Here is a 23,216-nt window from a genome sequence, read left to right as displayed (position 1 = left end):
AAGGTATTAGGATAGTGCATTGACCAAAGTTGTTTATAATTTGTTTACATGTGAGCTTTGCACAAGATCTGCTACTCATGGCATTGCTTTGATTGTGTCAGTGCATTGCGTCAACAAATTGCATTTTAAAAGGAAATGGACCATTTTATTGATACCAGCCCTGTACAATGATTCATTTCAGCGGATTACAAAAGCAACAAATGAAAACAAACAAACCTGTAAACCAGTAATCCTATAACCCTACCTGTACTAAGAGGGCAAAATAACCTGGAGGTAGGGAAAAGGACAATGATGGGATTCTCACACCTGCAAGAGCAAATAGTAAAGTGTCCTGTTGACTGACAGCCGTCACCAAACTGGGTGAAGCCTTCACAATGAGCCCGGTACCACCTGGTTCCCAGAGGAAGGCAGAGGAGGGGTTGGTTGGCTTTATAAACAGCCCTACTATGGCATTAGATGCTAGGCCAACACCCTGGGCTTTGCAGGAGCACGCTCACCAAGGCCTGGGGGACAAATACCTAATCCTGCCACAAGACCCGATCCCACGCCTGCAGCTGTGCCTGATCCTCCAATCATGACTCTACTTCTCTCTCTCACACACACACTAAGTGAGCAGCAATTCGGTCCTCAATCTGTTTGGACTAGTTAAATTCCTGGCCCTGAGCCAGACAATCAATTACAGCCATTTTTTTTTTTAAACAAACACTAAAAGCAGCAACAAACTTACTGGTGGCTTGACCAATATCAATGCTCTGGTTGGTGATGGAACCTGAATAGCTTTCCTGGCTAAAATATGAAGAAAAAGGCCACTAGGTTTATTTGAAAACGTATCAAAATTTATTCATGAAAATGAGACACTGAACTCATTAATTTTTTTGGGAACAAAAACCAATTTAGATGTAAATTAAACATGTAAACAATCAATAAATTGCAACACTCTGGTATAGATATCTTAAGCCATTAAGTTGTTTAAAACACAATAACTATTACATAAGAAAACAAAACTTGATGTGGAATAAGCACACAACATAATGAGTTTAAGTTTAGTTTAATATACAACCAATGCACAGACCTAGCACACAGAAGGCATTATCCATAATTGAAAGAAATGACTATCTATATTTAAAAAAAATACAAAAATAAAAGAACTTTTTATAAAGTTAAAAAAGTTCAGTGAAACTTCATACATTTCCAAATCGCTCAGCCCGCTTCCTTTTCTTGGCCTGAAAAACAAATAAAAAATATCAGCACATTAATATAAATCAAAGAATGCATTTCTTCATAAATTAGATCAATTCATCCATGACTCAAGATAGCTTGAAGAAGAGTAAAAGCTAATATTCAACACAAAATAAATCCATCTAATTTGTTACTACATTTACTTCCAATTTAGGTCCTCAGAGTACAGAAGCTATGACGTAGGGTTGTCAAGCCAGCAATTTCTGGATCTAAACAAATCAATCTAACCATAGTGGTGACCATAGTGGTGGCTTTCTTAATCTATTTGAATAATTTTACAACGTTTCTAAGACGTTAGTATTTACACTGTCGAAATCACGTACTACAACATATATTCATGCAAACACGATCAAATTTGTAACTACAGTTTTATTTTAGAATGGATTTTCTCCTCAAAAGAGACTTGCATATAACTTCACAGCATGCGGTTAAAATCCATAAAATTCACGCCATGGACGTGTCTTGGCTTTATTTTTGAGGCAAAAAACGTCACTTTTAACAGCCTTCAGCATTTGATAAGACGTAAAATATCCAGTGGGAAGTATCCTGTGTATCTGCTCCACTGAAGTCTATCTATCGATCTACGCTCGATTGCTCTTCTTTCATCCTTCAACTACCCGGATATCTGTCACAGTAACTTGAAATTGAATTTTGAGAACTGAATTTGAATTGTAAGAAATGGATGATAGAGGGATGAATTTTCAGTGAGGGTCAAAATTTTTTGGACTTCAGTTTCAAACGAATAAATTCAATTTGAAATTATACTATTCAGATTCAGTTTTTCAAGGTCATGATTCAAATTAAACAATACAATTTCAAATTATGTGATTCAAATTCAGTTTTTCAATGCCATTATTCAAATTTAGCAATTCAATTTCAAATATAAATGATTCAGGTTTCTGGTTGCACATATTTCAACCCATATTATGTCCCCCAGTATAAACGGGGCTACTGAATCACAGCAATCTGAACATTCTGTTTCAGACTGCTGGACCAGTGGCCCTTAATTGGTGCACAGTCTGCAGGACTGGTGATGCTGACAGCAGGTCAGGTCAGGACAGGAGACGAGTCCTTGGCCTACCTCTGCGTCCTCGCTGCCCGCAGCCCCAGCCCCTGCCAGGACCGCTCCAAACCGCTCCTTCCTCTTCTTCAGCTTCTCATCTTCCTCTACCTGTAAAAACACAGATGACAGGGGAAATTAACTACTACCCAGCAATCTAATTAAAACATTTCACTCCCAATTGGAACTTCGATACGGTTTATTTATTTTCTTCTATTGTACCCGCTGTCTTATCAAGACCATGTGCTATTTGTGTGTGTGTGTGTGTGTGTGTGTGTGTGTGTGTTTAATTGGGAGATACACTGAGTGCTTATGGCTCCTGTTGGTAAAAATATTATATACCAAAGTGAAATATGAGATCCAGTCACGAAGAAGTACAAATCAAGATGCAAGGTTTAATTAGGCTGTATACAGGAGAGAGGCACACCCGTAGCACAGCGTACTCCAGAATATGAGTCTCTGACTTGATACAGAATCATCCAGGGTTTAAGTACCCAACAGTAAAGAATAGATAATCATACAGTGACTGTGGCAAAGCCAGGAGACATTCAGTCTACCTTAATCAATGACGAAAATGACGCAGAATAGACAACAACAAGTGATATCCACTCTGGCGCCTTACATTATCATGTTTAAAAGAACAGTACAGATATCACACAGGGTTATGATGCAGACCTAGAATCATACTTTTAGTGTCAAAGTGACCCACTAGTGAGAAATGCACTAGTGTGTTATGTCTGTATGCTACCGAGACCCTTGAATTTCCCCTTGAGGATCAATAAAGTATCTATCTATCTATCTATCTATCTATCTATCTATCTATCTCTATTTAAACCAACATATTAACGTATTGGACATAATAATTCAATTCCATTTTCTCTCACTCCTAACCCAGAGGAGAGATACTGTGGTGATTTTGGTGGGAGGTTATATGAGGACACGGCGAGAGCGCTTTTCCACACACTGAGTTTTGGCAAGGCATCGCCAGCGAGAACAAACCAACAGATTCCAGGTCACTGGTCAAACCTCCAACAACAGGACCCCCTGAGGTCCACTCCATACCTCAGTTCTGGTTGAAGAAGGGCGAGCAACTTCACCACGACACCCCACCTGCCGCTACGCACCCCACCCCACGTACATCCCACCCACCCCGCATCCCTGGTTTTCCCACATTCAAATGCAACCAGCAGCTTCACAAGGTGGCTAGCTGTTTGTTGTTGCTTAAAAAAGACAAAAAGTAAAAATAACTTGAAAGAGGAGCTGGTGTTGTCATTTACCACCATCCCTCTTCTAAACACATGGGCTATTTGTTTCTCTAACAGAAACAGAACAACGACCTCATCCGGCCATCCGAGTTCAATGGTGGCAAATGGGAAAACCACATTCAGTCCTTGCTATTGTGCATCAGTACCATTCTGTAAGTTAGTCCTTCATGGCATTTTATATTAAAATATATAAAAATTAAACTGGCAGCAGATGTTTGGAAACGATCAAAAAATTGAAATATCACCACCAATCTCAGGGAAGTAACTAGAGGGTTAAAAACAACCAGGCTCTGATAATTAGTATGACATATAGTGGCTGCTGCACTAGGCTATGTCCACATAAAGAAATAGGAAGCCAACGAGGCAATATTTAAAGATGAATGCAAGATGGCCTTTCGGCACAAGTCCTACATACTGTCCATTATATAACACACACACATTCTGTTTTCCTTCCCCCTCTGCTCCCCCTATAATGGAAATGTTCAACCAGTGTCCAGGGTTTGGAAAGCCAGGCCATTTTACAGTGTGGCATATATAAAATAGGCAGCGTTTCTTTAAGGGAGTGTTGTGTCACGACTCAAAAGCTCCACGGGTCTCCCAAGGCCAGCATTGGGGGCTCAGCGGGGAGGTGGGGGCAAGTCAAGGGTGACCCTGTCATCGGCTCTGGACTGGGGACACTGTTGATACAGTGCTGGCCAAGCTCATTTTCGTCCGTAGAGATCATGAAGTTCATTTCACTCACTAGCAGCGCAAGTTTTTTTTTCCTCCCCCCCCCCCCCCCTTCCTTCTTTCGCTCACTCGTTTTGTTTCCCCTCTTCTTGCTTCTGCATGCTCTAAGCTCTACCCCCTTCTCCCGTTTTCCCCTCCCCTCCGCACTTCTCCCGTTTTCCCCTCCCCTCCGCACTTCTCCCGCTCTCCCTTTTCTCGTTGTGTTTTCTTTTCGCCTCCTAGAACAATATTGGGCCAAATGCAGGGCCTCACTGCGACTCCAAGGCCTCTCCCCTCTTCTATTCACCAGCCCATTCTAGAGCAGTTTGAATTAGTGACAGTTATTCTTCAAGCTAACGAGTAGAAATGCACAAGGCCCGGCCAAAGAGTGGACCAGGAGATTTTTCACTGGTTTAGACAAGTTTCCCCAGTGCCCAGTGCCAAAAGTTAAGGCCTTATGACACATCTGTTATATTTCACAGTTCAGGTCTCATTTGTATTTTAAGCAAAACTGAAATAATCAGAAACCCTTTGCTTTTCATTTGACTGTTTATGACAGATGTTGTGGATTTGTATAAACATGCATTTACTTGTGTTTGTCTGACAGCAGCCGTATGGGAGGTGAATGCTCCCCATACACTCCCACCGAGGGAGAGCGGAGCTGCCATCAGATTTGCTGAGGATCTGTAATTATGTGACATGTCATGAAGAGACCTTTATTGTGTGGAAAAGGAGGACAGATGGTCACCATACCTCACTCTGAATGACTGTGAGAAAGTGTGTGAGAAAGTGTGTGTGTGTGTGTGTGTGTGTGTGTGGGAGAGAGTGCGAGAGACTAGGAGAGAGAGAGAGAGAGAGAGAGAGAAAGAAAGAGAGCGAAAGAGTTGTGAAGAGAAATCAAGAGTGAGGGACAATAAAATGCCCCTCAGTAATGAGCAAGACTATACAAAAAGCCATCCTGCTGTCAACACTCTTCATAAAGCCGCCTTCTTTCACACTCGGAGACACTGAACAGACGACTGCAGAAAAAAAAGGCCATGTACTGAAAATGACTGATAACCAGCTCTGGACACTCTGGCATTCAGAGAGATTAAATTGGTGCCTTCAATTCAAATTAAAGCATGCATGATAGAGAAATGGCAAATGCAAAAAGGGGATGGGGGTTTGATTGTCTTTTGTTGGGTGCAGGCTGTGTGTGGGGATGGGGAATCAGAATCATGTCATCAGGGAAAGCCCCATCAAGTAACACCCCACTCAAATTTAAATCTGGAGGAAGACTTGGGGGGGGGGGGGGGGGGAAGTGGATGCAAAAGATGTGGTAGAGGAGGTGAAGGCCAATGTCAGGCTATGGACGAGGGTGTGGTTGCTGGTGATTGGCAGGAGTTGTAAGGTGAAATAGAGTGGTGGCTTAATGTGCTTTCAGTGGGGTGAGTGGGTCCAGGTGGCTCCTGGCTACTTCAGAAAATGAGCTACAGCGATGGAGTGAATGAGAATGAATGAGAGAGCGAGCGAGCGAGCGAGCGAGAGAGAGAGAGAGAGAGAGAGAGAGAGAGAGAGAGAGGCTGAGAAAAAGAGGGAGAGAAAGGGGGATATGGAGGGGGGAGAGAGAGAGGAGGGGCTGAGAAAAAGAGGGAGAGAAAGGGGGATATGGAGAGGGGAGAGAGAGAGAGGAGAGAGAGAGAGAGAGAGAGGGGGGGGGGGGGGGAGAATGAATGGAGGGGATAGAAATTAAGATAAGTTGCATCAAGCACAGTGCCCAACTCCCAAGTAGGTAGCCACCAGGCGATTTAGATCAAGTCTGGCACTGCGCTTTCATGTAACTAGTCCATAATTTAAAAGGCGGATGAATCACCTGGCTGTTTGACTAAAATATCAGATGTTTCATAACTAGATGGGTGCAATCACAATGGGGACTGCTGAAGCGAGGGACTCTTTTCCGAGGTCATTTCAGCAGTGCATCATATATCTTGGTTGCCTGCTGCACGCATGTCAGTCTCATTTGTCCATTCATCTCCATCCGCACCCAGACCAGCCCCTCCCCCACTTTCAAGTGGCAAGGTCACAGATGGAGGATGGGCCTTAAGTTTGGGGTAAAACCCAACTACCTTGGCCCAGAAATGGAGGCCTCAATGACTGTGTTAATATGGACATTGAGTAGCCTGGTTATTATCAGATCTCTACGCTTTGAGATTGTGCGCTTGCACATGTAAGAATCTTATCCTGATTTCAGAACTCAGTTTTGGGAAATCCAGTTATGCTCGCTGCAGTACCATACTCAAAAAGAAACCGGGACACTGTGGCATGTATAGGCCGACAGTTGCTGACAAAAATTCTAGAGTGCGATGTGCAAGATGCATTTCTGATATTGATCACAATAACAGCATTTATCATGTACAGGGACATGAATAACCATGTTTATTTGTGTTCATGTAAACACCATCCTGAATAAAATCTAAATCTGGATGAGCCTTATAACTGGGATACTGAAGCACATATAAATGATGTGAGGCGATGCAGTCGACGTGTGTCTTCATAAAAACCTGATTATCAATGGAATTGTTAATGGAACAAGTGATATTTAACATGACAATCAAAGTGCAAAAACTAAAATACTAAACAATACACATGTTTCCTTGAGAAAACAATATATGCAACATATGTATTGTACTTTGTTTGTCTTAATCCCCCCCGTTGAAAACCCAAACCTCTGACGCAGCTAGGCCAGAACCCTGTCAAACTGAGAAGCGCTCACCTGACCCCAAAATACGACTGCAGATTGTCAAAACTAATCTCGACATTACAGAGAACAAATCCAACCCCTGGGTTCAGAGGTGAGAGGTCATGGACATTCTGACAGGGATGGAGGGAGAGGGAGCGTGGAGGGAAGAGGAAGGGACCGGGGGAGGAAGGGAGGGGGGGAAACAAAACAAACAAACGCTCAAACAAAACGCACAAAAGGAGCAGTGCTGCACTTCGGCTGGTTGCCTAAGACACAGCTGAGATGACCGATTAAAACTAATGCACCTATAACGTAGAGGCCAAATGTTCGGAGATGAGTTTTTTTAAACAGAAAGAACAACAAAGAAAAAAAGGAGGAGAATGTCTGATGGTGCTATTCTTCAGTGGGAGCGAGGAGAAGGGGGAAGGTCTCCAGATTTGAGAAGGGTGAGGGGCTGATTTGCAAGCTGTTGACTGATTGCATCGGCCACAAGGAGCAGTGGGCCCCCTTCTCTTGTCCACTGCCCCTCACATCCCCACCCACCCCCACACACACACACACACACCTTGGGCCCCTGGGGAGGGGGTCTGTTGCGCAGCAGCTCCCACTAAATCAACATTGTTATAATAATGTGTCACACTTGACCCCCTGCAGCCTTGGCCACTCATGTGGGGTGTCAGGACCTACGCTCGGGGCCAGTACCCGCCTTCTTCCTACCTCTTCCACTAGCCACCCGATGGCCAAAGCCCTTTGATTCATTGGCCGGCTAAGGCCCCATCACAGAGAAAATTACACCCATCATTGTCTCCACATTAGAAAGTCTCTGGATATAGTCAATCTAAAGTTAAGAATAGACTTTTGCCTACTCCTTACCATATAAACTTACAGTCAAGTGATGAAACAGTACTGGAGCCAAGACATTGTACTACAAGCCTATGTAGTCAAACACTGTCTAAATCTTTGTCCAATTCTTAGTTAAGGTCATACCAACTTGACATGTTTTCAGACACAGTACTGTCTAACATACTTCATAAAAATGAAGTAATCGAAACAAACACTGACATTTTAAGATGGCCACTAGAGGTTCAAAATTGATAGCACAAAGTAGGAGCAAAGCTAGCAGCTCAAAAGTGATCACACACACTTCATGATGGCAAATCTGAACGATTGGATGCATCACCAATTAATGCTCTCTGATCTTTTGTCAAAGCAATATAAGCCATTTTCACACATGAACTGAACATTACCTGGAGGAGCATGTGTGAGCACAAATGTTCTAGCTATTTGCCCTGGACATTACGTAGACTTTGCACCCTGGCAACTCCCTTATACAAAGTTTGGAGAATGTCCAAATGAGCCCGTGTTTCAACACAGAGCGAGTGGCTGCCCTGAGGATTCCCCTTGGCTTTTAGGCAGACTTTACTGAGATGTTGCTGAAACAAAATTGCAGTGTGAAGTCACAGTTTTTAGTTTAAACTTAAATGCATACACTACTTACAATAGAATCACCTCTACAAAGGGACAACTACCTAGTTAGCTAAACTTAACTGCAACTTTTCCGCAAATTCAAAGGCAATTCTATACAGTTGAGGAGAAACGTAATTTACCTTTAGTTGTTGATGCTTGTTAACAAGGGAGCTGACAAGTAAGTTGTTCATAATTTCAAAATCGCTTTTTGCTGAGTTTTTGATATATTAGGCAAAGATAACAATTCATAAAAGAAGCATAAGGATATCTTGTACCTCTAGACCAGCTTCGGATTGGATGCTTGAGTTTTTCAGCCAGAGCAGGTTAGGTTAGGATGCCTCATCTTCCTCAATAAATCATGACTTGCTTCCTCAATCACCCTCCTGCCCATAAAAAGGGAAGTCATCCCTTCTCCAAACTCTCATATTCCCTTCACTGCACTGCATTTGACATCTGCTCCAACTACACCACCCCAAATTCCTCCACATCAGTCCTATCAGTTCTTCCTACCCCAGCCCTGTCCCTCCCACCTCCCTTCACTTTCATGTCATTTTCTCCCTTTCTCTCGCCCACCGCCGCCACCTCTTCCAATCCACAATCCCTCGGGTTCTGTCCGCTGCCACTCTCTTAATGAGTAATTTGAACAATCACATCAGGACCAGCCCAGCTCCCCAGATGCTGTCAGGTCCACAGGAGGGTCAGATTGGTCCAACTCTACGCTCCATCCTGGGGGCCCCCTCATTAGGCATCTGACCACCCGCCCCCCCTCCCCTTAAATATGCCCCTGCCCCCCACTGTAATGAACCCCATGAGGAAATGAGATTTGAACGGTAAAGAGTGGTGGGGTTATATGCCGGTTGATTTTACTGGTCGCAAATTTATCCCATAATCCAAAAACGGCCAATATCACACACCTGAAAACTTTGCTTCCACAACAACTGTATTTACATAATACGGAGATATACAACAACCTACAATGGGGAGCCCTTTACTGAACAACGTGTGGTGGGGGAGGGAGAAGAGTGATTAATTATGGATACTAAAACTGATAGTTCCGGTCCTTGATTGTGATTGGCTGAATCGCATTCGATGCCGTTGTAAAATGCAGCATAAACATACACCTTGACCGCATTTCGTTCTATATTACTGTGCTACCATAACTTGATACAAAAGTTAAAGTAGCTGCGTCTCGACGTTGCTTGGCAACCATTCAGATAGAGGAAATATATTTCTTGGCGGAAGAGTGATTATCTATGAATAAATCGGTTTCACTTCTAGTTGCTGTGCCTTTACTTTATGAAACTTTGCCAGGTATTTATAGTAACAGTTTTAGAAAAGCAATAAGCCACTTGAGTCCGTAGGTTACACTGATTCTACAACAGCTATGGGGGGGTTTTAGGCACTCCGCTAACAACGCCCTAACAACGTGCCTAACAACGCCCCTTAGCTGTTGTAGAATCAGTGTAACCTACGGCCTCTCGGGGCTTATTGCTTAAATTGCTGTAGGAGAAAATGGAACAAGCACAACAGTGTAGATAACTTGGGCAACATCAACTTGCCAATATTCTAAAGATTCTCACAGAGATAATGATGAAGAAAATATGTAGAAAGCCGTGAAATCTGTTTAGTCTTTACAAAAACAGGCCTAGCAAGATTGACTGACTGAAAGGCTATCAGGGATATCGGTTTTGAAAATTGCTCTGGCTTCATTTGAAAGGAATGCAGTTCTTTTACCTTCTTTTAACTCTGATGCAACACTGACTTATAACACCCCGAACGCTTGATATTAAACTATGTAACATTGTTGATTGGGTAAGATCATGACCCTTTTAGTTAGTTTACGACTAACTGGTAGCTTAGCTGCTTAACTTAACTGGGTACAATCTAAATGGTGTTGAATATTGACAACAAGGGACATATATATCCATTCTTCCACTGTGTTGCTTTAAAACAGTGCACCAGGGACCCAAACTTGGATCACTGATATTTTGAATTAATGAAATTCTCTAGCCACCTGAAAATGCTCAAGTACTTCCAAAGGCTCAATAAAGTCTTTCAATAATGGCTAGGAAGTGGGAACTCATTTTAAAATATTTACTACCAATAGACAAGGAACATATCCTGAAATGTCATATTTTTGGGATTTATTGAAATTTTCAACTTCATTAAGAGAGACAGAGAAAAAAAAAGTCTGACAAAACATATTTCCACTCATTCAATATGAATGAATAGTAATTAAACATTGGCAAATTGGAAACCTCTGTGCCCCCTCAGCAAACTGAACCACGAAGAAGAATGACCGAGAGAGGCACTGGTACAAAAATGTCAACAATTAGTTAGTGTAATCCAATAATGAGCGGGGTCCGTACCAACTTTAATAACATTTAAAAGCTTACGTAACAAATTGGACGGAAAAAAAGAACCTCAACAAAAGACCAAATAGAGTGCTAAGTCTTTTAGGGAGAGCCGCATTTCACTGGGTTCTCCAAAGTAGGTTAGTTGGCAAAAAGCTAAAACAATGACCTCATGCCACGAAGAAAGCGTAAGTGAACAGAGAATGCATGAGGGGGAGAGGAAGGGGAGAAGAGTGCATCTATGGTGGGGAATGACACAGGGCAAAGAGCAGGGGTGCAGGAGGGGGATATTAAGTGGTGGCAAGTGGCATTCATTCTGCGTCATGAGTGCAAATCGTTGGCCTTAACCTCCTACTGATCCTGGTGACCGAAAGGAATGCAGTGGCACAGTGTGCCCACGGTTTGGTATGAATCGCGGTTTTTGGGCAAAGGTAATGATACGCTTTCATTTTCTTAATAAAAAACTCCACACGTTTAAACAATTAACTATACATTTTGCAAAAAAAAAATTGCATTCAGAAAAATTGATGTGTGCCTGATTAGACCGGATTTCTACAGTAGACCTATGTGCTACAGTGGGATAGCTTTCAGTTCTGGAGGTCACACTATCAGTAGCAAAGTAATGTTTGCAGACTCTACTTCATTTGTTTACAAACAGTCACTGGCTATTGAAATCAAAATCACAGTGGATATGAAAGATGGCAGTGCCCCTTCAACATTTGCTTCTCTGTTTTTCTAATCGCATTGGATCTCAATAAGCAGATTTTGGAAATGATAGAAAATAACGAGAGAAAGCATATTGGGGAGTGGGGGGGGTGGTCACCTCACAATAGAATAAGAACAGTTAATCAGCCTGGTCTCTCAAACAAGAAAAATTTGGAAGGGGGTGGGCTCTTGGCAGCTCTCTTTGTGTGGAGGGAGCTCTTGAGTTCGTTACACAGCTGAAACAAGAGCCTTTCACTGTCAAACAATAGACTGCCATTCTTAAGGCCTACACTGGATAAGTGTGGAGCAAATTGTGTGAGAGCAAAAGTTTTGAGTGTGTGTGCACGCACGTGTAAAAGTTACGTCAAACCCCTCCCGTACTCAAATAAAATCTGTGTCAAAGGAGAGGAGGAATCATCGACTGCTGAAGTGCTTTACGAGGTTCACCATTTAACAGAGGGCTCCATGGAAATCTTAACACATAAGGGGTCCTCTTTCTCTCCCTCACTCACACACTCCCTCTCTCCCTTTCACACTCACACACTCTCAGTCTCAGTATTTGACCCTCTTCTTGCCAGGCAAAGGCAATGGGGCATTTTCACCCATTAATGGCAGGCTTTTTGAGGGGCCAACACATTTAATGCAGCTCAGCTGGCCTAAGGAGACACACAAGAGAATAGAACATTTGGTGGCGGGGACATAGATAAAAATGTAAGACTGCTGCAGCAATATATGCTTTTATAAAATAAGCAACAATATACCACTTTTTGAGGTATGCTTCTCTCAAAGAGTTTCAGATAGTTCTGGCATCATCTGCAAATTACTTTTGATATGGACATGTGAAAGACAAATTGATGAATCAATCTCTTTGTCTCACTCTCATATATTTACATCTACTATTGTGCCCCTTAATATATTGGTCTGGGGTTTGTTAAGTGCATAAGAAGTAGGCTAAGGAACAGTCAAGGACCTTAATAGCATTATTGGACATCTACTTGGCTTGTTCGGTGTAGAATCTGTGCTCAAAGTTGATTAAAGATTAAAATTAATCAACAGTATTCAAAATCCTTGCTATATTCCAAAGACTAAATTAATCAATCAATCATACAATGTCCAATCCACGATTAATTAGTTAATTATTTGACAGTCCTAGTACAAATCTGGAAAAACACTGTGCATTTGTAAGGCTTTTCTTATTCGCTCATCCACATCTCATTGCCCCGTATCTGTCTTGAGGCAATTTCCTCCAATTATGTCAGGAAACTCACCAACATGATGCAGGACTTTCTTTAAACAAAATCTTTTCTTTTCACGGCCGAGATGTATGAGCTCATCTCTCTGGCCTGTGCCCACTCCTTCTCGAGGGGGTGGTCAGAGTGACCAGCTACAATTACCATGGCTGACAGCCATTCTCCTTCCTGTCATCATCTATTATCTTCGATCACGACAATCCACCAGTGCGCAGAGGACCAGGAGAGGGGTGCAAGACAGTGCAAGTGTGTATGTTTGTATTTATTTGTGTCTGCATATTTGTAGTTTGAAAAAAATGATAAGGAAGAACGAGGAGGCATAATATCAAGTAGATCCATCAGCTCATCTTCCTTTCATAGTAGGGACGAGATTATGAATATAGTCAGATTTTAAGTGGTCGGAAGGATGGATCACTGAATATTTTCATTAGCTAATCTCTGTTGGTCTGTAGCAGAACTAGCTGACAGCTCCAATCTCAAACACATGATTTAGGTCTGCAGATTGGATATTAGTATTTAAAGGTGCATATGAGTGCACAAATAACAATGTCACAGACTTTGAAGGATAATGGTTTTGAAAGGTCAGTAAAAGCCTGTGATGCCAACTTTGAGGGATTCTGCAGGACTTCAAGACTTTGCCAGGGGAATGGACTTCTCTCTGTACAAAACGTCCATCTGCATTATGCCTAGTGTCCACACCTTGACACCAAACTAGCGCACATGCCCAATTGAACAGTGACATCCCATTGACGTAACAGGGCAAGTGAGCCGGAAGGATTTGACAGCTATTTTCTCACAGTAGAACTGTGAAAAGAAATCCAATGGGAGCTTTACGGCACTCAGAGATAGACTGGCTGTGACCGGTAGAAAGGGGGTTAGGGGTGGTGGGAGTGCGAGGATTTCCGGTGAACCCATGACGGTTCTCGGTGTGATGGAGGATGCACGCATCCCTAACAGCTCTGCCTCTCTACTTCCTTCAAGGGGTAGCAAGCAACATGCCAAGCAAAAGGGGAAGAGGGCAAGGGTGGGTGGAAGGATAGATAGATGAAAAAAAAAAAGAGAGGGAAAGGGACAGAGCGAGAAAGAAAAGAGGGATGGGAACGGGAGTGAGGGGTGAGAGTGCTGGGAGGGAAGGAGGGAGGGAGGGAGGGAAAAGCGGACTGCTGACATTACACAACACAACAGGCATTGTTGCCTGCCCCCCCTCAGAGAGGAGCGCAGGCCACTTCCGACAGCTCACAAAGGCTCTTCCAGTGAAAGGGGCTACCCCTCTCTTGCTGCACACTCGTAATGCCATTTACCCCCAACCAGGGGCTATTATATCTGCCCCCCACTGACCACAGTTTCCGTTGTGAGGAGAGAGGGAAGGGGAAAAAAAAAAGTGAGAGAGAGACAGAAGAGAAGGAGGACAAAATAATCATAAAAACAGAGAAAGGCAGGTGAGGGGTATAGTGTTCAGGGTGGAATGCATGGAGGTGGTCAGGCGATGGTTTATTATGTGCAATATTGGATTGTGCCCAAGCTCTTTACATGAGTTGCCAAGATTTATTATGCACAAGCAAGCAATTTTACAGCGCAGCAAAGGGACCATGTCAGAGTATATATATATATATATATATATATATATATATATATATATATATATATATATATATATATACACACACACACACACACATGCCATTTAGGGAAATAGGCTTTTTTTTGTGTGTGTGTGTGTGTGTGTGTGTGTGTGTGTGTGTGTAATACTTGAACACTAATTCAAGTATATGAACACCGCCTTAAGGGGCCAGGTCAAACCGAAAGCCAGTCTGGGCCTACCTCTCCCTCCCTAAACTGTACTGAGAAATGGTTTTACCATATAAATGAGCACAACACACCAATTGTATCTAAATTCACAGAAACTATCGTACATCAAGGCTTTAATTTAATTTCCTGTAAACCAGGACATGTGCTTATGGTTAGCTGACTGAGATGGAAGGAAGACATACCTTCTTAGAGATGGAGGACACGTTCATTCCAAAGCGTTCCGCCCTCTTCTTCAGTACTTCCACACTGACCTGTGGGGGGGCCAAAGGAGAAAGGGAGCTCATACTTGGCCCGTGTCCAACACCACACCCACATAAACACAGTCCTTCACTGCACACCAACAGGCAGCAATGTACTGTATAGGCTTAACGGGTCACCATTACAGGCATTTGGGACTGACTCCAACCACTGGAGTTGGGAGCTTATTGGCACGAAACCCCAACATTTCATTACTAGAACTACCGCAAGCTGCCATTTTGACCCTTAGCATTTAAACGTTATATTCAAAAAGCAAGACTGTTTGCTTCATTTCAGGAGCTTGTAAAAGATATTCCTTTCCTCAGCAGCACTTCTTTAGATATTTGCAGGTCCGTTGTTTTGTTCAGTCTACTTTTCCTGGGTTTCCCACCCTACCAGAGGACACAGCCCTTGATGTGTTCTTTAGACCACTACGAACTCTTAAAGGTTCCATATCTTATATTTATGATCACATTAATCTTCTCAATCCTGAACACCTGTACTCTATAAAAGGGAGGTGGGAGGAGGACTTGGGGGTGGCATTTTCACAAGAAATTTGGACAGAGATATTGCAGCGAATACATAAATCCTCTATCTGTGCTAGACACGCTCTCATCCAATGTAAAGTGGTACATCGTGTCTATTACACTAAAGTTAGATTGGCCGGAATGTATGATGGAGTAACTGCAACTTGTGATAGATGCCAGCAGTCTACGGCGAACCTTGTACATATGTTTTGGAACTGCCTCTCTTTATACAGTTACTGGTCAGACATTTTTGCCACTTTGTCAGAAGTACTGGGTGAAAATCTTGAACCCAATGCACTTACTGCGCTATTTGGCATCCCCCCCTTCCTTGAGGACACATATTCTTTGGCTTCTTTTGCAAAATCTAAGAAAGATGTTCTTGCTTTTGCCACCCTACTGGCGAGACGACTGATTGTTTTGAACTGGAAATCATCTATACCACCTTCACACACCCGTTGGATTAGGGACATCCTCTACTTTCTCAAACTAGAAAAAATCAGAATGTCAATTACAGGTAGAAGTGATATGTTTATGAATCTTTGGGGACCATTCCTTGAGTATGTCAACAAGTCTGATGTCTCACTTATTCCAGACTCCAACACCTGAAGGGGACATACTGAGCGTGTTTAATATGCTATATTTGTCTGTGGCTATGTATATGAACTTGTTTAGCTATTAGTTATATCTTGTATTTAGCATTTTCTGTCTGATGTGTAAGTTTTTGTTTGTCTATGTATGTTTGTTTTTTTGTATGTTTGGGGGTTGATTGTTCTTCAAAAAAAAGAAAACTGTACATGAATGTGAAACATTGTTTGAGATCACTTTGCTTAATAAACAAAGTTTGAAAAAAAAAAAAAAAGCAAGACTATTTTTTTCTTTAACTGTCATTGTACGTGCAACTTTTTAAAACGATCGTCGCGGCAGTTCTAGTGATTGCAGAGCCGTTGCCTAGCGCTATCTGTACTCAATAGTGCATTTACCGAGATGTCAATACTACAGTCAAGCAATGGATAACAGAAGGAAAAGCCACCATCCTAAGTCATTTAACAAGGGCTTTGTTTGCCATTTCAGGATTTCACTCAAGACCAAGGACTTAACCAAGGAAATTGGTTAATAAAATAAGTTCATGCTCTATGCCTGATAGACAATACTTAGAGTGTTCATTGTGTTTATATGATTACGCCAGTATAAGACATTTAATACATTCTGCCATAGCTGGATTTTCATAAAAGTTAGTGGAAAGGTGCAGCATTATTCAAGGAAAAATCCAATTAATTTTGTAGTATCTCTGACTAGGAATGTAACGGTATAAAAATGTAACCTCACGGTTATAGTGACCAAAACTATTACGGTTTTCGGTATTATCACGGTATTATTATTATCTAAGTGTGTTCAATGTGTTCAGAAAGCACTGATAGGCCTACACAAGCTGAAATAGTTTCAAAAAGTGTCCCGTTCACTTTTTTCTTCATGTTCAATTGGCTATGTCCTTATAGCTTAACTTACCCTACCATAACTCGGAGTTTGCTGTTTCTGTTATTTGGATGCAATGAGTGAGACCAAAGTAAGCGTTCAAAATAAAACTTTAGGCTACTGTATTCTCCTGATAATGTGAGTGGAATGGATTTATTGTGGACGCGAACATAAAAAGACGCAGAGTGGCTACATGATACCGTGCACATTTTGAAAAAGTTCTGCCTTTTAAAATCAGGTGTAGCCTAATCCGAATCTTAGCTAAAACCATCAATTAGACAACAGAATCAGTAGGGTACCAGTTTTGTTTCACTGTACTAGGCCTACTGTATGTCAAAAGCAGGCTCGGATGAAGCTGGGAAGGATTAAACACACGGTTTCCACACCGCGGTAATCATGATATTTGAAATGAAAATGGTAATTGTTATCGTCAACATTTTTATCGCGGTTTACCATTATACTGGTAATCGTTACATCTCTATCTCCGACACATGTGACTGCTCAAATGAGCTTTTTCTTGATCTTGCAAGATACGTTGCCAGACACTCTATTTTTTAGAGGAAGTCTGCATTCTCTGAGCACCCTTCTAATTTGTATAGTAATAAAGATGTTACACAGAGTTAAGTTAAGCACTGCTGCACCCTATGCAGGTCCTGTCCTCTTGAAATGTACCTCCATTCATGCTCCAAGCACTAAAAAGCAGCATCAGCAACATCTTTCGTAAGACCAGCGGTAGTTGAAAAATGTTATACAACTAAGAGTGATAAAGATATTTTTTGATTACATGTTCTTCCTCTGTTAGTGTTACTGAGGTGGGGATTATTCCACAGAGCCTGGGTATTGTTCTGGGCGTGGTTGGAGACTTCCTCTGGAGGCCTTTTCAAGGTTTTGATACCATTTTGAAAAAGCATTAATAACAGGTAGAACTGCTGATACGGGCAAAACCACACGTATAGCCTCCCATGGGAAAATGTTGCGTGAGGAAGAACTCCCACGTTCCATCAACAAAAAGCCCAGGCTACACGTTTCTAGAAAACCCTTTCATATCTGATGTCAAAATGTGATCCTCTAAAGATTATGAAAAGGCCCACAATCTATTTTTGGGGTCCCATTAAACTTCATCCACTAGTATGAAAGAGATGCATGCCCTACTGGTTTCATCAGGACCTGCTGCTATTATAAAGGTACGCTATCTCTGGTCTTGAAGGGGGAAGCAAACGCACACCGATGGAAATTTCTTGAGGTGCTGGTCACGGGATACTTAATGTAATGAACAAAGGGAGACCGCACACTCTAGCAGCTCATATGCCAGTAGTTTAATACAGACACCTTTTCGGCCTGTGGCCTTTCTCAAGTCTTACGCTATCTCTGGTCACCACTGGTCATATGCCACTCTGGCAAACAGCAACAAAAGAAAGCTGAACAACTAGCAAGAAGGTAACCTGACAGCTCTACAAACAAGTTTCCCTTGTGTTAAGCAAACTCTACCTCTACAGTTATTACAAGCTTTGCTTTATGCTCTTATCTGTAGCCCTACTGTGATACACAGACACTTGATGTTTATGACACATCGTAGTAACTTGACTTTTAAACAGATTTGAAAGTGTTAAAAAAAAAAAAAAGTGTCAGCCCCAGCCGTGGCGCAACTGGCTGGGGCACCTGCACTGTACGCCGGCGACCCAGGTTCGATTCCCGCCCCGTGGTCCTTTCCGGATCCCACCCCAACTCTCTCTCCCTCTCACTTCCTGTCATTCTCAACTGTCCAATCAAATTAAAGGCATTAAAAAGCCCAAAAAATATATACTTTAAAAAAAAAACAAGTGTCAAATTAGCAAACAAAAGACAAGTAGCTACTTACAGGGGTTTTGGCACTGATGGAGGCACCTTTAAAAGCAAAAAGACAAACATACCTTAAAGCATCTGTAGTACTGACAATTTGATAAGAGACCAGAGAAAGCAAAAATCATGACCAATCACATCATAACGCACCTTCAGAAGAAGCTGATGATGCTGTGGCAGGCAAGCCAAACCTAACACAAAACAGATTAGATGAACAAATGAGTAGGTGTGTGAAACCATGAAATAATGGGTAATTGGATATTACAGAAAAAGTATGCGTGTGGATATCTTGTGTCATTAAACATGTACACAATGACTGCATTGTTTTGTGTTGAAGTCAGTGCATGAGGGGTATCTTATTACACTGAGTGTAGCTGTACTTTAAAAGATGGGCACTCACCTGGCAGCGCGGGCAGCTTTCTTATTCTCTGCTGTTGGGGGCATGTTGAACCGCTCTGCCCTCTTCAGCAGCTTCTGAGCAGGGATGGATAATATAAATTTAAAACTACATCATGGAAAATTCTACAGTAACAATATTGAAATCATGAGGAAAAACACCACTATCTTTTTTGCCAAATGTCGCATCAGCTCACTTAGCTCACTATACCTTAAAATAATAACCAGTACTAGAATTATTTTATATTCTATTTAGATATTATTTAGGACGGTGTAGGTGCGAGAGAGATGGGGTGGGTTCAGGAAATGTCCGCGGGTCAGATTTGAACCCGAGCCCGCGTGGGCACTTGAACCCAAACGTGGCACGGACGCTGCAGGCACTAGTGCCACAGCTCCCCAAACTAGATTCCTTGATAAACATTTTCTGATCTACAGTCAAAAGCATTTATGTGTGTGTGTGTGATAATTTCTTAAATCACTTGACGACCAAAGCCACAAGAAACAGATCATACCTCATCACCGGACTCCGATAGAGTTATTTTGACCACCTTCTTTTCGGGAGCACTTAAGGAGGGAAAAAGATGTGATATCAGCTAGAGCTCCCTTAAAGGCTTGAGTATATTTTTGGACGCACATGGCCTGCCCCCTAGTGTCCTGAGACTTGCACTGTAACATGGATGAAGACTAATAGAGAAAACATTTTGGTCAGACACTTAATATTGTATTCAAAGTAACCCCCCCGCCCCCCAAACACTCCATTGTAGACCTCTCCAGAATATATCCCGCCTCCTAACTTCCGTATCCATCCAACTTCCGGGCGTGGATTGTCTATGGGAAATAACATGGCGTTTTGAAAGATCGTACCTGTCAAACTCTGTAGGTGACAAAGTAGAAAAAGCTGCTGGGCAGATTGGCCTACACACTTCTGCCATCTAGTTTCCACTGGATTTTTTGATTTTCGGTGCCGTTTAAGTAGTATAGTCTATAGTATACTACTTAAACGGCACCGACAATCAAAAAATCCAGTGGAAACTATATGGCAGAAGTGTGTAGGCCAATCTGTCCACCAGCTTTTTCAACTTCGCTACCTACAGATGTTTTACCGGTATGATATTTCGAAACGCCATGGTATTTCTCATAGACAATCCACGCCCGGAAGTTGGACGGATACGGAAGTTATGGAGGCGGGACTTATTCTGGAGAGGTCAATATGAAGTGTGATCTATTTGCTAAATATTAACAGTAGAGCTTTCAATGAAAATGAGCATGCTTATTACAATTACTGTGTAAAGTTTATAATAACTTTTTTCCCATGTTTTAAGAACTTGCAGAGAAAATTCTTAAATGACTTTTACTTAATTTCAAAGTATAAAAGTATACACTGAACACCTAATGGCTGATTCACACTGGCTGCGTGGCGTGAACGTGGCGGTTCTGTTGCGTGCCGCTTTCTATGTCTTTGCACACCAGAAACATGTCTGACCCTGCGCTGAGGCGACCCCTCTACCTATCAAAACATCTCTTCACTTTCTGTTTTGAATGGAAACTCTTCCAACACGCTTGTGTGTCGCGTGAAAAATAGGCGTCGGTCCTATTTCTAGCATGCACACGTTTGCACATGCGCACGCTCACGCTATGCAGCCAGTCTGAATCAGCCCTACGTCACCAATATATAAAGGCTGTAGTAAAGAAGAGAGAAGATGAAAAATCAATACTTACGCTGGCTCTGGTTCATCATCAGATGTTTTGACAACTTTGGGAGGGGACGTCTCATCTTTGGAGAAGCTCTCCTAATGCATTACACAAATAAGTAAATAAACAACCATTTTCGACAGGACCACCGACTTTCAGGGCAGTTTACTGCAGGACAAAAATAACATACCTCTGCAAAATCTCCCAACACTTCTTCTTCGTTAACTTCCTCATCTGCAATGAAAATATTCCATACAATGCTTAGTTACAGTTTACTATTATTACAACAATGTAATACTAAAATAGGCAGAGCACCCAATCCTGTATATGGACATGATGTCATGGCAACATTATATGCTTGACAGTCCATGCAATTAGGAGACCGGACATGAGTGTGCTAACACTGACAGCAATCTTAGTTAGTTAAATAGTTAGTTAATATAGAAATAGATAATCAGTATTCAGTTAAAGCAATAATGTTGTGGTACTGGTACGGACTGCATTCGCAAATTAAGGAAAACTACGCATCCATACCATGCTCTTCAAGGTACGCCTGTAACCGGGCAATCAGGTCACCTTTGTTACCCTTCGCGTCCAGTCCTCGGGCTGTGCATTCCTGCTTGAGTTCAGCTAACTACAAGAGAATAACAACAAACGTGAATATACCAGTATAAACACTCTACTGGTAATTTAACTCATCTCAAACGACTGAGAAAGAACGCGAGATTTGGACTAAACCCAGAAGCTGATATCAGAAAAGCCCCCTTGAAATTCACAATTTAGCTGCTACTTGCTGATATTTTGAGACTATTAAAAGGGAAAGACTACTGACGTTAGTTTTAACTCTAAAGCTAATCTGTCTGTATTGTATTTAGTTTGAGTAAACGTCATTCAACATTAAGATTTTGGCCATCACACCGCCCAAAGCTTAAATTGACCATTTCAGTCGTGCCAACGTTGGGTAGCCTCACGGCTAGGATAAGACACATCGATATTCTTAGCTCACTATACCGTTAACCGTTACAATGACCAAGTTATCGCAGAGATAAAAATTTGCTTGATCGTGTATGGACAACCCTTAACAGTCTTAAAACAGTGTTAAAACAAGACCACTGCAATTCTGGTCATATGGACCACTGATTTTGCTAACGTCGCTAGTTGTAACTTAGCTAGCATGCATGAACAGAACACACTGACAAAACACTGAACGAAAGACAGTTAATCATTCTTATTAACTTAGTAACAATTAAACGTAGTAACAATTAACGTCAACATACGTAAGTACAATAAACAGTTTGAAGGGGTTTGTCTCCTATTTGGAATAAATTGCTCACCTTCAGCTTTTGGAGCTCGACTACTTCAGCCATTTTGTATATTACCAGCAGAAACCGATTTTCGACCAATCACGTAGCGCCTTACTAAGTAGAATCTATTGTCGAATCCAAAACGCAAGTGGTTCCGCTGCCCCCTATTGTCATGGAGTGCAATTCTGCAAGAACCCGATAAGGGTAGTTAAAAAAGATATTTGTAAACTCCGGAGGTGCGGCATCTGAGGCATTGTACAGCTCATCACCATTTGTTCCTTTGGAAATCTGTCTGCTCAACACAATATTAAAGTGATTTTGTGGTAGATGTGATATAATGTAAAACTTCCAGGCTCTGTGTTTCCAGTTACAGACCTTTACCGTCTGTGGTTAAGACAGGCCCCCTTTCTTATTCGGCATTTTATAGACCGTTAGTGAGGACCTACATTTGCTACCATCTATATTGTCACACCATAGATGGTGTTTTATCAACCAGCCCGGCACCAAATGCTTTGACCAGCAAGAATTAAAATACTCAGGAAGGCAAGCAGTCACAAGCCAGTATTGCTTTGATTTGATTTGTCTAATCTCCCATCTAAATACAGTTCTCTTTCTCCATCTCACTAAAAGCAGTCCAGCTCTGGGTCAATGTAACAAGAAGTGTAAAACCACCCCCTGACTGACATGTTTGTTCACTGTTAAATGTAGGCTACATAATGTATTTATCATGTCATGAATTGCATACACCAGTGGTTGTTATCAAAGTGGGGTCCGGAGAATAATTAGCTTTAAATTATGAAGTTGTGGTTTATCATTTCTCAGATAATGACACTTTTCACCAATAAAACAAGTAAAGTGTGTCTATTTGCTCCCACCAACATTAACATTGATCTTGAATCAGTTAACAAATAACCATTCCATTCCTACTAACTGATGAACATAAAGAAATGTTTTAGTCTGAGCATGTCAAGTGATGCAAAATCTAAAGTTGACAAAAGATAGATCAAGTCACACACTTGCCATAAAACACAGGATAGTAAACCTTGCCACAACTTTAGAGAATCCAAATGACTATTATTACTACTACTTTCTCCCCCACAGGGTGTCCATGGAACTAAAGAAAGTGAGAAGCCCTGGCATAGACTGCCAAATACCAGAGCTAAGAACATCCC

General features: G+C 41.8%; 1 protein-coding gene across 2 annotated transcripts; it reads right to left on the bottom strand.

Annotated features, from left to right (window-relative positions):
• Positions 1–814: 814 nt before the first annotated feature.
• sarnp (SAP domain containing ribonucleoprotein) lies at positions 815–22,154 on the bottom strand. Of its 2 annotated transcripts, none has more exons than XM_076268301.1 (11): positions 22,075–22,154; positions 21,275–21,374; positions 20,931–20,974; positions 20,768–20,838; positions 19,561–19,612; positions 19,053–19,126; positions 18,803–18,843; positions 18,672–18,697; positions 14,759–14,827; positions 2,321–2,410; positions 815–1,223 (listed from the first exon to the last, which is right to left on the bottom strand). In XM_076268301.1, exons 1-11 carry the CDS (start codon positions 22,105–22,107, stop codon positions 1,182–1,184), a joined length of 642 nt encoding a protein of 213 aa, XP_076124416.1. In that variant the 5' UTR covers positions 22,108–22,154; the 3' UTR covers positions 815–1,181. The 2 variants fall into 2 exon arrangements, with proteins under 2 accessions (XP_076124416.1, XP_076124417.1); XM_076268302.1 differs by having other exon boundaries at positions 19,053–19,123.
• Between the last annotated feature and the right edge of the window lie 1,062 nt (positions 22,155–23,216).

This window comes from Alosa pseudoharengus, unplaced genomic scaffold (genome assembly GCF_046254945.1).
Source record: "Alosa pseudoharengus isolate Yale_2024_CS ecotype anadromous, Long Island Sound unplaced genomic scaffold, YU_APseudo_1.1 YU_APseudo_1.1_scf_5, whole genome shotgun sequence".
NCBI lineage: Eukaryota > Metazoa > Chordata > Actinopteri > Clupeiformes > Clupeidae > Alosa > Alosa pseudoharengus.
The sequence above is the reverse complement of the archived record's forward strand: the minus strand, read 5'-3'. Positions and strand labels throughout refer to the sequence as shown.